The following is a 17,259-nucleotide window of genomic DNA, read 5'->3' on the forward strand; positions in this document are numbered from 1 at the left end:
AAGAAACATGTCTCTCTGTCTGGGCTGCATAATATATTCACACATTTTTTTTCTGTGTCAAACATAATGTAAGTTAATCTCAGCATAGATGTTTGTTCATGTCCGACGCACACTGGCAGTCAGCCGCCTGCATTTCTCACGCTTGCTGGCATTGCATGGTTTGCCACACCTACTTCTCGTCCCCCTTCCTCTTAGCCCCAGCGAAACGTAAACCAGCAATCATAAAACTCATTACCATTCCAAGTTGTCAGACCTGCATGAAGACCCGTGATCATCATGGAAGTAAGTTGCCTACGGTGTGTTCATTTTCGGTGAAACTTGTGCTCCGCATGCTACATTTTACTAACGGGATATTAGAGGACCATCGTGGAGGTGGAAAAAAAGTGAACTTAGGTAGTTTTCATACATATTTATATCAAAGGAATAGGTTAGAATATTGAAACATAAATAACTCTGTTCGGTTGTAGGTATTGTGGAGTAATACCCGTGTTTTCAAGCTATTTCTATTTCGGACGGTTTTATTTGCCAGTGTTCCCCATAAACAAGCTTGTTCGATTTCCAAGATGAAGTAAAATCCAATAAACACATAAAAGGTGTATGCAATCAAACGTTTCTATGTACACTGTAGCATTTTGCGATCGTAATTCTGCACAATAGTAATTAATATGTTCCATTTCGCAAAAGTGAAAGAAAGGTTGGTAATACTCGGTTTGACGTTTGAGGCATGTGCTGTAGGTCAGCTAGATCAAAAGCGTCTGTAGACTATAGCCTACGTTACTGTCATCAAATACATATTCATAATGATCTCGTAATGAAAATGCTGATTATTAACTTGAAGTCATTTTTTCTCTGTCTTGTCATACTAATTGACTGTAGTTGACTATAGTCTACCTTTTAGAGACTTATCTTAATACCTCTTTGTTTGAGTTGTAATTGTACAGCTATTTTCATTCAGAGTAGCCTATCTTGTAACTGTTTTTCAGTATGTCCTGTAAGAATGAGAAAACTTTTAATGGCAGAAGGAAGAATATCAACATAGTTGTTATTGTGCAAGGTAAGTATTGTGGAATTATCCATTTTAAAAAATTAAATACTTAAGAGTGAGAAATGAAAAATGCATTAAAGGGGCTAGTTTACCTCAATGACAAGCTGAAACAAAGCACATGAAATAAACTGAAAACTACAGCTCTTGAATACATTTTGCATATGCTTGGGATTTCTATAAAAACAGCTTTTGAACCTGTTAATGTTAAGAAATAAAATATCAATCATGATACACTTTGTGGATCACACAGAGTTTGAGGTCAGACCGATTAAATCAAATGTTTAATGTCTTGTGTATGTCCCTTGAGAAATATCTGGCTTAAGGTTTAGATATTAAATCCAGTATACTTTCTCACCGTGGTGCCAGAACCACTTTAACATGTTAGTACCAACTTTGCAAAACAGAAAAGCAAAATTCGTCAATTTTGACTGAAGATTCAGATTTAAATTCCTGACCACATTTCTGTGTGCTGTGTGACAGTTGCTAACCCAGTCAGAGTTTATAATGTGCTGCTATTATTGCCTTTCTATGCATTCCATTATTACCTATATAACACTTTATTTAACATGTTTTTTTTATACTCTACAGAATGAAAATAAGATGTACCTATCTACAAAAACTGCAGTACAGGTGCTACTTGATCTCCCTGTCACTACTCATTGTGTGTCTGTTGAAGCTTGTCTACATAAAAGTGACTGTGAAGAACAGCTTTTTCATTGAGCCCTATGGAATTTCTGCTGGTGCTTTTAGAAATCAAGCACATAAGGACATCGATTGCACTGCTATTTATGAACTAAATCCAGTTGAGATTGGGAAGTCTTTAGAAATAAGGCGAAAAGAAGTCGTTACTTTGGAAGATGAGAATATTGCATCTATAACTTCAGACTGTCAGAGGTACATAGTTTGGAGGGGATATGTGGATATCTCGGTATCGAGCGAGGAGCGGCAGTTTCCACTTGCCTATTCATTGGTTGTGCATAAGGACGCCTATATGGTGGAACGGATGTTACGGGCGATCTATGTGCCTCACAACATTTACTGCATTCACTATGACCAAAAATCTTCCAAGAACTTCATAGCCGCTATGGAGAACCTGTCCAAGTGTTTCCCCAACGTCTTTCTGGCGTCCAAGCTGGAGTCGGTGCAATATGCCCACGTCACGAGACTCAAGGCCGACCTTAACTGCCTGTCGGACCTCCTCAAGTCCCCGGTCAAGTGGAAGTACGTTATCAACCTGTGCGGCCAGGACTTCCCCCTCAGGTCCAACTTTGAGCTGGTGTCGGAGCTGAAGAGGCTAAAGGGCGCCAACATGCTGGAGTCCAGCCGCCCCAGCGAGCTCAAGAAACAGCGATTCGCCTTCCGGCACGTGGTGAAGGACGCGCCTTTTGAGTACCAGAAACTGCCCGTCAAGACCACTCAGGCCAAAGACCCTCCCCCACACGGCATCGAGATGTTTATCGGAAGCGCCTACTTTGTCCTGTCGCGCGAGTTCGTGAGCTACGTCTCCGAAAGCCGGTTGGCGGAGGACTTCCTGTCCTGGTCTGCGGACACGTACTCCCCGGACGAGCACTTTTGGGCCTCTCTGGTACGGGTGCCGGGGGTGCCTGGGGGGGTCCCCCGGTCCACGCCCGATATCACGGACCTGATGAGCAAGACTCGGCTGGTGAAGTGGAACTACCTGGAGGGGTCACTGTACCCGTCCTGCACGGGCACTCACCTGCGTAGCGTGTGCATCTTTGGGGCTGCAGAACTGCGCTGGCTTCTCAATTATGGACATTGGTTCGCCAACAAGTTTGACCCCAAAGTAGATCCTGTACTTATCAAGTGCTTGGAGGAGAAACTTGAAGAAAAGCAGCGACACTGGGTTAACCTGGGGTCAAAATGACCTTTTCGAGGAGGGTGGGGGTTGTGAGGCATTTTGGATTTGAGTTTGTGAGCAATTGAATATATAACTTCAATATATTGTCTGTGATAAAAACATTTTCAAGCAGAATATTCTGATGCACTTTATGTTTCAGATTTCATTTCCAATCAAAACTTTGACCTGCTTCAGGCTTCAGTCTCAGTCTTTTTTTTTAACTGAGGAAACCTGCCGTACACCTTGGCTTTCAACATCTGAGAGTCCAAGTCATATCATGTTATCATAAGAAAGATATCATGAGAAGAACAGATAAGAGGTCACAGTTTAATGCAAATAACATTTTTAAAGGAACCTAATGCAAGGTTAGGCAATGGCTGCAATAACTGCTTATTTTGAATGAGTCTTGACTCTTGACACGGTGCAATAAGTTCCACGGTGTGATTGTTTGCCCTTCTTGTGCATTGTATTGCTTGGTGCTGTTAAAATGTGTTATCTTTTTTCCAGTCATTTTTAGCTCTGTACCTTCAAATGCTTCTTTAAAGATAAATTGATGTGTTTTAATTTTACTCTGAAATTGCACTGCCCTTTTTGAAAAAGTTAACAGTTGTGCTAATTCTATATTAGGAGTGGTTGTCTTTTAATTACTTATGGTATGGAGGACTCAAGCTACTTTTTATAGATTTATGTTTTTTTTACGCCTTTCGCAAAGCCTTGACATTAGCCTAAGAGTGGAATAACAAGTCAGTACAATAATTAATTGCATGTGGTTGAGAGTTTTGTTTTAATATACGTCACCATATCACATAAAGCTACTGTTCTAAAGTGTCCAGATCATATGCCCCTATCTCTCATCATTTTGAGACAGATTGATTTGATTGACAGTTTCTATGGAAACCTGCACTTAAAGGCATGGTACTTTCAGGGAACGAATACTGATGACAGTACCCCCAACCTGAATCCTGAATCCAGCATCCAGTGCCATTTTCTAACCCAGATCTGAACTTTTATTTGTCTGATAGGGAAGGTGATGTAAGATCACAAACCACAGGTTTTTTTGGATTCCACGGAATGGGTGCTGAACAGTAATGCTTTTATTTTCCAGGATAGGCTGTTCAAGCAGTACAAGGTAACAAGCATGGTAGCCAGGTTTACACCTGAGTATCCATGTTTATTTTAATCATTACAAAGACATTGATGATGTTTTCTCTTCTCTGGGAATATTGATGAATTACATGCCGTCCGAATTTGCACAAATAATACGAACAGCAACATTAATCTGTCCATAGAATACTGAAAATAATTTTTTTTAACTTCTTTTACTTGACTATCGGGCACCATAACACCCTCCATTCTTCTTCATTTAGAAAACCTACTGACTGTAATTTGCTTTCTCATTAATTCAATTCATAATTCATTGCCATGTCAACACAGTTGATGGGAATTTGTCTAGGTGTGCTTGCATAGTAGTACCATAAGATACAATAAACCATTAAGATACAATAAAGCCATAAATTTAGGATACTCTCAATCCCTGCTCTGTAAAATTGAACCAAACCCTCCCTAGACACACCAATTTATATATATATATAGAAATATATACTGTATAAATATGGGTGATTTGTGTGCACATCTCAAAGGAAGCATTAACATAGGCCAATCATGAATTATAATGGGGCAACTCACAACAATATTATATAGCTAGCACTGAGATATAAAATAGCTTCTAGCAAACAAATCCCTCAAAACCAATCCACTTTAGATTTCTTAATGCAATGAAACTAGCATATCCCTTTTTATGAACATCAAACATCTTTTCTCATCTTGTGTTTGGATGTCTCATTTACAAAGTGTTTTATTGCTTTATTGTCATAATGCCATATCAGTTTAATGGACCATGTAACAAGAAATAAAATCCTTTCTGACCATAAAGCATAAGCAGGCCCTACTTTGGTATTTGGTGTGGTGGTGATTTGCCTTTCCACAGCAGTAGTGACTGATGTTATGCTTCTCTGAATTACAGGTGAAGCACCCGTAGAACTTCAAAATTTATGCTGAAATAGTTTTACTTTGGCTGAATACTGCAGAGTGCAAACAATGAGAACCTCTGGTCTTTGATATCCTCAGTGTCTTGATTATTTCTGAATGAATTATTTATGTTGTTTTGCAACACCTCTTTCCTCATGTATTTCAGTATCTCTGGGCTCACTGTGAAGCTACTTTTATCTATGTAAGCAGTTCTGGGTGCTAACCCCACAGCATTTCCGTGTAGGTCTAGGCTTGATTCCAAAGACTGATAACTTGCTGAGCAAATATGCGCCTAAATCATGTTTATTAGCCAACCCAAGTAGTGGCATTAGATTCAAAACAAGTGAACTGACTTCTGACAGGAAAAGGAACACCACTTCCTTGTCCTTCTAGTCTAATCTAGTGTTACACCAAAGGCTAGTGCTAAATTCAGTCACCACACTTTTCTTGCACAGATATGTCAGAACTTAACTGCAATAGCCTCACTTCAACAAATGTAAATGTAAATTAATACTCTTATGGCAATGACGATGTCATTTACATCTCCAGGATTATATACTGTATATGGTTACTGAAGTCCCATAGTTATATGCAGAATTTGGACATTTTTATTATATGTATAGTTGTTTTTATTATGGTAAGTTCACTAAGCTGATACTCTATTTCATCTTCTGCAACATCCCTTCTTTCAATTTTTTTCAAAAGTGCCTTTGCTTCTTTATCACTGACAGGAATTCAGTGGTCCATATTGGCTGTGTGAATCCCTAGAAGTGCTGTAGGGAGATAGGTACATGTGTGTCATGGAGGCCTCAGTACAGAAAACCAACCCCCTCCTGTTTAACTCTTACTGCTGAAAGATTAGACCATACAATGGAATGTGAACACGTAACATGTCACACATACCTCTACCCACAATGCCCCTATCAACAGCCACTTTAACCCCACAACAGCCAGCCACCTTTATTCGTTGTCCTTGATATGCATTGTGCGTAGTAGGCTATACATCAAAAATATGTGCCCGTCAGTGTACACTGAAAGATTTGTTCTCTGTGTCAGCCAAAGAGAAACAAAATGGTTTTGTTTCAACCATGTGGCATTCAAAACCATGTACAAATGGGAAAATGGTGTCCAGTAGATGGGTAAAAAAGTGAAACGCATAAATTTAAAAACAATGTCTGTGCTGTGTAAAAACAGAGAAGCTATGGACTGACTGAACAGTGTTGTTACAATAGCCTATTGTAGTATACATCCCTTTATATTATCATGTGTTGGCTTAACAGACACTCTTCGCCTGGAAAACCTGTATAGCTCATGTTTTGTACCATTGGACATTTGTATTTATTATATGCACTGGGGTATTTTGGTACACAGAAGATGCTCATTTCTTAACTGGAAGCTTAACCAGAAGGGAAATGGTAGTTATGTATAGGAAATCACTTGAATGAGGAGTTCTAAAAAAATTATAAGTAAATAAACATAGTTCTACGAAATCCAGTTGGCACATGCACTATTGAAAAGAGAATGAAAGACTGTCTCATCAGACTTTGTGCCAGGGAGATACAGATAGCACAGGCTCACTCTATTGCTTGTGATTAGTGGCAGGTTAAATGAACAATATTAATTGGCCCAAGGATGATGCAAATCAAGATCAATTGCTTTATTTCCTGAGAATTCTTTGCATTTCTAAATTGACTGTAAGTAAGAGCTCTCCGTCGAAAAAACTGAATTACTGAGTCACTCAACAACAGGCAAGCATGCAGGAATCCTCACAGCCAACTCAACACGGTCATGCTCTCTCGATGGTTTATTTCTTAGCGCCCCAAGCCCCCAAACATGGATATTTGTGGAAAACTGAAACATAAGCCACAGAAAATATGGCAGGACCCATGTGCCCGGTTATTGAAGGAAGGAAACCAGCCCTCCTGGAACCGTTCCTCTACCCATGGTGTGTTCGCAGAAGACAATGATTGCCATTCAAAGCTTTACTGAATTACATTGCATTCCACAGTGTCTCTGAGGTAGGTGGACTGAAAACCAGACATGACCTGGCTCTCCAGGACTGGAGTCCCATGGCATAACTTGCCAAAAAGCACTTTTTGCTATTTCATCCTATTTACATTTTGGGGAGTAACTGTGTTTAACTGTGTTTAGAATCTGTGTGCTGTTTCCACGGTGCAGTTGGGATCTGAACCAATGTACCTATTGTACAGTTCTTACACAGCCATGATAGGTTATTGCTACCATATCTCTAAACATTATGAATAAGCAAATGAAATAAATCCTACTCCCATTGCATTATTGTAATGTTAAGGTTGATTACTTTTCAGACATTCATTTATTTTCATATAAGCTGAATCAATACATTTGGAGTAATCTATCAACCAAAATCATGCATTCTGAAGTTCTGTCAGTTCTTGGGGGAGTGCATGACTCCCCCATTGTGACTTTTCCTAAACATATGTATTAAACATTCTGCTATAATTTGAAAATTAACATTGCATAATGAAATTAAGTTATAAACACTTACTTTAATGACCATGAAAATCACACAGGAATAATACATTGGGAAATAAAAAGATAAATAAATAAATACACATTCAAATTGAATGAGATCCTTGTGTGTGGTGTTTCTGAGAGTGACGGGTCTCTCAGGAGTCTGGTGGTTGTTTCCAAGGCATCTTAAGCCATCTCCCCCTGCGCTCATTCTGTTCAACCACAGTCTGTTTTGGAAACCATTCATCTGTGTTTCGCCCATTTTTTTTTTGTTCAGGCATTTACTTCATTATAACTCCATTTATATTTCTAACTGTTGTTAGCAAAATGTCACAGCGATAATAACAGAATAATTGATTAACAAAAGCACAGCCTCAATGATGTGCTCCTGTTATATTCTAGTACAAGCATATGCCAGGAGAGGTGTGAAGGGTCAACAATGTCCAACTGCAGATGTTTTTTTTTTCATCATCACCAAATCTTTAACACTTTTGACATGGTATTAGTTATATATTTATTATTTGATTAGTTATAAGGCTGAATGTGTTCTTTTGTTAAGTTAAATAAAAGTCGAAAATTAACCTTAACACTGTTTTTAGGTGAACAAGTCATGCTTATAGCCACTTAAATCTCAATATGTCAGCACTTAGCATCTAACACTGTATATATCACGTGTGTGCAGATCTGTGAGAAGAGCTGTTAACTCCTGGGTCGTTGCAACATCAGCACTAATGCATCATGTATTTTGTTCTTAACAGCAACAAGTTTATCAAGTCGGCACACAATGATTGTTTCCACTCTGCTTGTTTGTGCTTTAAATGTGGCTCTACGAACTACACTCTGGAAGAGAGGTATATTACATAATGCCCTTTGAACTGGATGAATCTGGCTTTTTTCTAAATGCACTAATGTCATATCAGTAGGTGGTAATAGAATGAACATTGAGAAGGGCTGTAGAGAGGACAGAACGGTTGCATTGTGACTCCTTTGGAAGTTACTTGTATCTTATTGGTGAGCATGTTGATTTTGTAATATTCACAGCGAGACATTCCCTAAATGCACACCTGAGTCATGTCAGTTGGATCGACGACGGGGCCTGATCTGCGTCGAAGCCGTGAGTGTTAGAAAGAAAGCAGAATTTTGGCAGCAGTTAAAAGCGGAACCTGGAATAATGGGAAGTAGATGAGTGTTCCCCTTGAGCGGTTGCTCTTTGTGGAAGTATCTGACATTTACGCTCAAAGGCTTATGCTCCTCACTCGGGTGCTCAACTGTATAATCCCACTGAATCGGGAGGGAGCGAGTCACTCTCTGTGGAGAGAGTGACCTTTAGCGCATAGCTTGTTAGCCTGTTTTTATAGCCTCATGCTGATGTGTGTGTTAATGGAGGGGATCTACGAGGTTTAAAAGGTCTGCTTTATTACCTGCCGGAGCTTAGCTATCGATGTTCAGACGTGGAACTGTTTGGTGTTTGCCATCGCGGCCAGACACTGTTTGTTTTCTGAAGTGCAAATGCACAACCGAATGAACCCTCCGTCACCTTGCCGCTGGAAACATTTTTTTTAAACCACATCCTCTTTCCCCAAGGTGCACGCAGACAGGTTAGCAAAAGAAGGGGGAGTAGAAATGGTATTGCACACCAGTTGTAATGTTAAATGTGTACTGTGTTATGTCAGTAATGATTTCATGATTCAATTAAAAGTGAATGAACAATAAATATAAAATGGAATTCCAATTAAATTCTAAATTCTTGAAAATATAGTTAAAGGTACAAAAGGTAAATTTAAAATAGTGATAACACAGGTTTGGGAATGCAGGGGCTATGTTAAAAGATGTGCAGGTGATGAAATGGGGATTATAAATGAAAGTCTGAAGAGTTATTTTGCAGTTTATGAAAACAAAAAAGAGTAGTGAACTTGAATAGTAGCTTGTGCTTGCATATTTGCTCTTTTCCCCTGCATTTAGCTCTCTATTCATTAACAGACAGTAACATAATTAGATATTTTATAACAATTCACATGTTCAACATGCACCCTGGCTAAACTACATACATACATCTCCTAAAATTTTATAAAGCCCAAGCTTGATATTGTTTTCAAAAAACCCCAATCAGTATTTTTCCTGGTGCCGGTTTCCAAACTGCAACACGGGTGCATTTTGTCACTGTCATCTCATAATTGCCCTGACCATTCTTGCTCAGCAGCCTTCAAAATCACCGTCGTCCGCCCGGAACACGGAGGCCTGTGGGCCTCGACAAACACGTGTCGCCCTGGCGATGGGGGGAAGCAGCGAGACATACCCGGTCACTCGACACTGGCAGGGCAGATGGACCTCGGGGAAACAATGAGCCTTTCTTCCGTCCTGAGCGTGCTCCGTACACCTCAATCCGTTCTGCCTGCTCAAGGACTTCAGCCAGAGATCAGCCGAACGAGAGGCCAGGGGCATGTTACATGAGGGGGATGGGCCGATGGCATGAACTCCTGCTTCCACAGAAAGACGTAGACATTTGTGCCGATTGGCTTCTCAGCTACGCCCCAAACTGGACTGTTCAATAATGTTTGGCTGAGAGATGGTGACTTGAACTTTCATGCCCAAACCTATTCCTGACCTCAGGAAAGTTCCAGAATCACATAAAGTGTTGGCATACAATGTTATATTAAGTGTTTTGCTTTCGCTTTTCGTTTATGGTTGTGTGACTTGAATATTAAATACTAAATATTCAGTGCATAATTCACAGAGTTCAAAGGCAACCACGCTAACTAATTTGTTTTCAGGAGTTAAAAAATGTAATGTAAAAAGATTACAAAGGCTGCAAGTATAAAAAAATATTTATCATAGGTATTTTTTTCTGCTTTGTTTACCCTGCAACTGCAAACTAATTATCTCCAAAATACTTTGGAAATGCTCAAGAACATATAGGATCGTCAAAGAGACATTTCAAATATGATAAAAAAGAAATATATATTATTTCCATATGTCGTTGGCCCAAGTTAAAATTGATGCAAAGGTTGACAAGCCAGTTGCTTATTATAGCCTGGAAATGAAATGATGGCTACATAACAGATAATTGCAATTGTCGGTACACGCTTTAGCCATATGTACAAACATTCTTTAGTCCATGCAGTCACAAGATTTTCCACACTATTTACATAATCCAAGTAGTAGTGAAGTCTACATCAAGTATGTGCTACAGTCCACATTAATAATTGGCCTGTTTCTTAATGAATCCCACAAAAACATGTAATTTATTCAATGATAATGAATTGGAACGCAAAAAGCTACATATTTTTAATTAGCGGTCTATAGCTTGCTATAAACCGATGGTAAATTGAAGTATTTATATGGGGTAAACGGTAAGCTTTTATTGCTGACAGAAAATTCTGTGTGTGGACTCTTTAGGATCATACAATAAACCTTTCCCCCACTTGTGACACTATTTTTTGTGAGTATGTCCATGGCCTGCTCTTAATTTAATCGTGCTCAGGACCCTGTTGCCAGATCATCTACAGCCAAGAAAACTGCACCTTAAACACAATCAGGTGTACCTCAAGTAATTGGGAACATGTGAGATGAAAACATAAATATGGTCTTGAGGGAACAAAGCTATTGGTGTCAGATTTATTTGTTTTAATGAATGATTAAGCCCAAGACACTAAAATTTGCTGTCATAAATAAAATCAGGCCTTATCAGTGGAAGGTTGAAGTGCAACAGAGAGTACAGCAATAATTCTCGAAATACTTTAAAGGAGAAGCTTCAGGCTACTAGAAAAGCATACCATTTAATTAAAAGACCCCATTCACAAAACATCTTGATTAGCAAGCATGTCTGGATCGGCATCGCCAAGCTAACAACCCCAAACTGTGCTATAAACGCGCAAATGGAATGTAATCTCAATAAAGTGGGAAGGAGATTAACGTAATCCAATGATCTAGGGGTTCTGCAGGATATCAAATTTCCCAGCCCCGTGGGATCAAGTAAGACATGGCTTCTGGAAAGAGCCTTTTCACAATCGTTATACCTCAATGTCTGCACCTCAGACAATAATAACTGCAACAAAGTTCATCTTTGAAACCATAACCTTTTACTTGTGTGCACTATCTTGCTCCCAGTGCCTCCCCTGCTTTTAAACCAGTCTCCAAGGGGCATGTCAGGAGGTGCTCCTTCAGAGAGTGCTGCAAGAACAGTTATTCTTGAGCCTGTCGCCTCTTTCAGGAATGTTAACCTCACACATTAAAACTAACAGCAGCCTGGTAGCTGACTACAACTCAGTGCCATCCCTGGGCAGTATGAATATTAGTGTGCTGGAACTCGCATAGAAACTCATTTTCCACTAACAGAACAGGGAATAGTTATGCTTTTAGGCTGAATTTATGTAGAGGGGAACTTCCTTACTTCATTGACACAGATAGGTTCCTGGCATGCAAATCCCTTCCCTTTTTTGTAAGATTACATGCTGCACATTTCAAATTAAATGTTCAAAAATAAATATATTTGTGATATAATGTTTTCCCCCCTGCAGTTTTGCTAAAATGCATTAACATACTATACTATACTATACTATACTATACTATACTATACTATACTATACTGTCTAATGAGGGGGTTTAAATCCCTTTTTATTTCCTAACTTAAGTTTTAAAAATTAAATACAGATGTGCTTCCTGGAAAATGTGTCTTCAGTGTTTAATGGCTAAATTTATCATGAAGAGACACAATTAGACAACTGACAATAATATCATGCTTTTGCTGCTTGGCCGAGCTGACTTCCTGACCTCTCTCTGTTTATTCACAAGCTAACTTCTGCTGAACTAGGGGAGTACATCTCACTGCAGCAAGATTCTGCTATGCACATGGACTTTTCTGTGCGGCCTGTAGTATGGAAAATATCCACTGACTCATGTGCAAGTACGTCAAATGCAGTGCTCTTTGTGTGGGAGTGGGTACCATAGCAGTGACTCATGAAGGTACATTCCTGTCCAAAACCTTTATACAGATGCCTGAAATGATAATTTGCAGACCACATAGTGCTTCCTGCACATGAACAATAAAAATGTTCTTTTTTTAACGAGGTAAAACGTTAGTTAACCCTTGTGATAGGAGAGTGAGGCATTATGAACCAGAAGAAACCTGTAGAACTGCCATTAAGTTTTCTGCGATGGAGTCAAGCACCTTTCAATTGTTGACACCAACTTTAACTACTTATAATGTTTTGTTGTAGACAGCAAAGTCATTGGATGGGTCCTACGGTTGAATTATTGAAAATATCAAAAGCTTGTTAAGGCCAACTGGTGTCCAAGAAATATTAACTCCAGCAACAGGAATGCTACGTACCCCTTAGCTGAGTGGTAGAGTACTGTAAGTAAGACACAGGGATTGTTCTTCGTCATTCAAAACAAAATGTACCTACAGAAAACAAAACAAAAAAAAAAAGAACAAGATCACAGACAGGCGTGTGCTGTCCTCTGAAGATTGTGATATCAGCTCCGACTTCTTCACACACTGCAACTGCACTCACACAGATACGAGTGGGAGGAAGACACTCAATGTGCAGCACAGGCAAACTTGCAGATGAATATTTGTCCAAACAACTAGTGCATTCACAAGGTCATAAAAAACAGCAGTATCTGAAGAACACCTGCATACTTTTTGAAACAGAGCTAGCTGGCTCAACCAGAAAGTGAGATTTTTTATTTATTTATATATTTTTTAATGTATTTTTTTTCTGCCTAAGATGTTACTATGACTAATCTTGAACGTCCCTAATACTCACCTGGGTAGAAACACTGAGAAATATCTCCAGAGTAATTCCAATATATTACCTGTGTGCAATAAAGCCCTGATACGCGATATGCTCGGAACAGCACACTGCAGCAATTGTTAAGGCATGGTATCATATTCTTTGTTTGATTATAGTTTCCCCATCTGTCTAGCAACTGATGAAGTAATTAAGGAACATTGTTTGGTGAGCTCATTAATTAATAAGCACAATAAGGTTGGATTTCAGTTAATAATTGACATGCATGTTTGTGTAACGTCCATGTGTGAGCGCATGGACAATATTAAAGTGCGATCTGGCTGAATGGTAATTGATGGTTGATGGCATACCTACCCCCGACGTTGGGTCTTAGCTCTCATTGTTAGGGGAGGCTCTTCCAGTACCAGCGAACGGGGCGTGTATGCTGAGGTATAGGGTAAATAAATGAATGGGGCTCTGGTTACTAATAAGCTCTCTTGTAATCTTAGCCGGGTCAGGGCGTATAGCAGTTAGAAAGCGCATGATGGCATTTAGATCCAACAAATACTAAATTCAACGTCGCGACTGGAATTCACTCGACGTATTTCCACTGCTCATGCGTTATCTATCGTCCAGCACATTAGTGTTGGAGATTTAGCAGCCTTCCCAAGACATGTCTGTCATTCAATCCACGATTTTCCGTGGTCAGGGATAGTTAAAGGTGGTTGTCGCTGGGGGGGGGGGGGGGGTTAGTCGGGGGCAGAGACGGGGAGACGTGTCCAAAACCTACACATATGAGTGGAATGTAAAAGTCAGAAATGACTCAGTGGTCAGTGGTCAGTAATTGCTGACCCTTGAGAGGAGTCTTTTGTCTCCAAATGTAGTTCACATCATGACTCACCAACACACTAATTATGTTCACTGTGGTAAATAAAGTTGCCAGTCCATGGCCTGAGCTTAGTCAACTGAGTATCAGAGATGTCAATTCAACCGATTGTGTTTGAATATTCCTTAGGGGACAAAAAAGTAATTGATGAGGGGATTTGTTTTATATAAGCAGACAGGTACATTATTTATTTTTTACTAATCCAGTGATCATCATCATCAGCATCATCATAATCACATTCATCGTCATCTATAATTTTTAATTTGTGATGCATCATCGCCACCATCAGGACAATCATGACCATAATTTCCTAGAGTTTAAAAATGTATGTTTGCATTTTTCAGTGAATTGTAATGTATAGTAAAATGTTTATCAAAAGTATTAACAGAAAAAAGTGAGAAGCGTAAATAGGTGAATGGCCACTATGAAAATGTTATGATAGCTAGAAACTACTGCCTGGAAGAACAATGTAGCGAACATACAATGGGACTAAAGCTTCCAACAAAGGACACTGATAACTGCCATACAGTTTTCAAAATGTCTACGCTTAGTTCTGAATAAAGGAAATTAAACAGGGATTTATGTTAAGCAGTAAACGTGTGGTCAGTGATTTTAAGCACTGCTAAGCTCATTGTAACCATTATCCCATAGAAGTATACATTCCTCACTGTCTTTGGAAAAACACATCTGCTTCCATTTAAACCTGGCAGTTTTTTTTTTTTTTTTTTTTTGGTGAAGTGGGGTAACTCTCAACTCGTTCTTTGTTTTTCAAGTCCGTCAATTATGATTCCCGGTGAAAACTAATCACTGAAATTTTAGGGAAGGATAATTTCAATTGTATATCACCCGGTTTTTGATTGGCCCCTCTAGAACCATCTTATTAATCACAGTGTATGTGCAAGGTCACCTAATCCATGTATGGCCTACTCTGTCTGTGTCCTAATGATGTGTATAGCTTGTTGAGGGTGCCTATCTATTGTGTTGAACCTAATATATCTGCAAGGAAAGCACCTAAGACATTTTCAATAAAAAGCTGTCTTGATTATTCCATAAATAACATTGGCATTTCAATAAATCACATTAAATCTTTTGTTCTTCACTATGTTAATGAGATGGTGTAATCAACTATTTGTTGCCTACTAAGCTAACTGAAAAGCAGATTTTGTGTTGAATATTACATACACTGTAAGGTAATGACAATGTTCCTACGAGGAAGGTTTAGATGATATTGCAATATTAATTCCCCCATGACGTATTTGCTGTGCTGGTTCCGCACCATGTGGACAGCACACATGGTAACATTTGATTGATTGACATCGCCACCTGCTGGCAACCTGATGACATATGTTGATTTTAAGCCAAACAGATGAAGAAATAAGTCTTTATTTTAAGGGCATGAATCTGCTGCTGGTCATGCAGTAAGTTCAACACACTCCTCACAAATTAAACTCTTCATGGGTCAGAAATGAGTACATTGCCATTGATAATTTAGCCTGCAGTTCTTCATTACTAGATAGATTTACATGAAAATGAAATACGAAATAAAATGATATAAAATTTAATTTAGAATGGGGTTACAAACACAATTTCAATGTATGTTTAGGTTTATGCATTGTTCTTTTATAAGATTTAAGGACAAATGTGAGACTCATTATGCTACTTAAGCCACTCTTTTTCTAATGTTTCTAGCTCTGCTCCCCCCTTTCTCTCTCCAGAGGCCCCAGTATCCTTAGACTGACCACTGTTCAACCAGATGACCTTACCTGTAGGCACCTGTATCCTACAAATGGTCATACCTGCAGCCATACAACAGTTCCTTCATTTATATATTGAACTGGTGGTTATTTTGTTTTTGTTCTACTGTGATACCTGCCTTCCCCTGAAGTCAAGGAGTCATTTTCAAACCTAAGCAGTTTCAGGGTTAGTATACATATATGGGATTGACAATAGAAATATTTTGGCCTGGAAGATGATGAATTCCAAGGATGTTAGCACGGTTTATAATGCATAATGCTACATATGAAACAACCCCAGACACCAAACTAATGTTAAAAATGCAAATATTACCAAAAATGTATCGTGCAAAATCATGCAACCCAAGACATGTTCTCCCTGAGAGTTGTATTTTACTATAAAGATTTGCCCCTTGAGAGAGGTAAGAAATCCTGCGTTTGGTGGTGTTCATCTGCCACCTAGTGGTAAAACCTACAATCTAATATAACAATTCAGAATATGTTGAATTTTTTAATTTCATCCCTTTACATTCAAGATACTGCTACATGCTCCTGTGAAATTCAACATCTTAGTGTTGAATCTCTATCTAAAGTTCATGTTTAAATATTTTTTATGCACTAACAAATTCGCCTTAACATCTAACTCATTTGTTTTTGAAGTTTTGGGTTTGGTATACCAACAGCACATATAGTCATGAATTGATATAGATTGCTTGTCTCTTTGAAGCCATGAAGATTTGTATTTTATGCACAAACATTTGGGAAATATTATATATTAATTAACCACAATCCCTGTCATAAAATGTGAATTTTAAATGCAATGATTACCCTGGATTAGGGGGAGCAGTTACTGTATTTCTGTAATGCATAATTTAACTAGATTTTTACACATACTCAAATGGAGAATATGTATGTTTAATACAACTTTGGATAAATATTAACTATGTTAGAATCAGTAAGAATGATGCAAAATGGATATGTTATTAAAGGCTGCCCTCCACTGATACTCAAAGGAAATGCACAAAAAAGACACTACAAAAGGTTTAACAGTTCTTATTAGGTCTTATATAGAGTTTATTATATCCTATAACACGCCTGATGTTTTACCCACGTCTGATTTTTATCCACTGAATTTGAAAGGACACAAACCATGTAAAATGCAAGCAATCTAGTGTAGAACACCTCACTGCTATTCAGACCTGTACTCTGTCTGACAAGATTGTCAAAGAACTAAAGAATAAAGGCCTTAGGTATGTACCACAAACAAAGAGACAGTTAACGACATGAAAAAAAACCAACATTTATTTGTTATAATATAATTGTTTGATTTCAGTGATTTCAGTGGTATAACTCACTCCTACTCGTGAGTTTGATTTCCTGTTCTATAAATATGATTCAAGATTAATGTCTGTTATGTAGTGAAATAGTACAGTAAAAGCACATACCTATTTCAATCTAATTATATTTGGTTAAAATGACATAAT

General features: G+C 38.5%; 1 protein-coding gene across 4 annotated transcripts; it reads left to right on the top strand.

Moving 5' to 3' along the window:
• The first annotated feature begins 162 nt into the window (after positions 1-162).
• LOC118206192 (beta-1,3-galactosyl-O-glycosyl-glycoprotein beta-1,6-N-acetylglucosaminyltransferase 4-like) lies at positions 163-3,740 on the top strand. 4 transcript variants are annotated; one of them, XM_035378505.1, is made up of 3 exons: positions 165-296; positions 984-1,054; positions 1,634-3,740. In XM_035378505.1, exon 3 carries the CDS (start codon positions 1,635-1,637, stop codon positions 2,928-2,930), a length of 1,296 nt encoding a protein of 431 aa, XP_035234396.1. In that variant the 5' UTR covers positions 165-296; positions 984-1,054; position 1,634; the 3' UTR covers positions 2,931-3,740. The 4 variants fall into 4 exon arrangements, with proteins under 4 accessions (XP_035234397.1, XP_035234396.1, XP_035234395.1 ...); XM_035378504.1 differs by having other exon boundaries at positions 165-282; positions 961-1,054; XM_035378503.1 differs by having other exon boundaries at positions 165-282.
• Positions 3,741-17,259: the final 13,519 nt, after the last annotated feature.

This window comes from Anguilla anguilla, chromosome 10 (genome assembly GCF_013347855.1).
Source record: "Anguilla anguilla isolate fAngAng1 chromosome 10, fAngAng1.pri, whole genome shotgun sequence".
Taxonomy (NCBI): Eukaryota; Metazoa; Chordata; class Actinopteri; order Anguilliformes; family Anguillidae; genus Anguilla; species Anguilla anguilla.

Excerpts from the sequence above, each read along its gene's own strand:
- LOC118206192 (XM_035378506.1), top strand. The coding sequence starts at position 1,635 with ATGAAAATAAGATGTACCTATCTACAAAAACTGCAGTACAGGTGCTAC.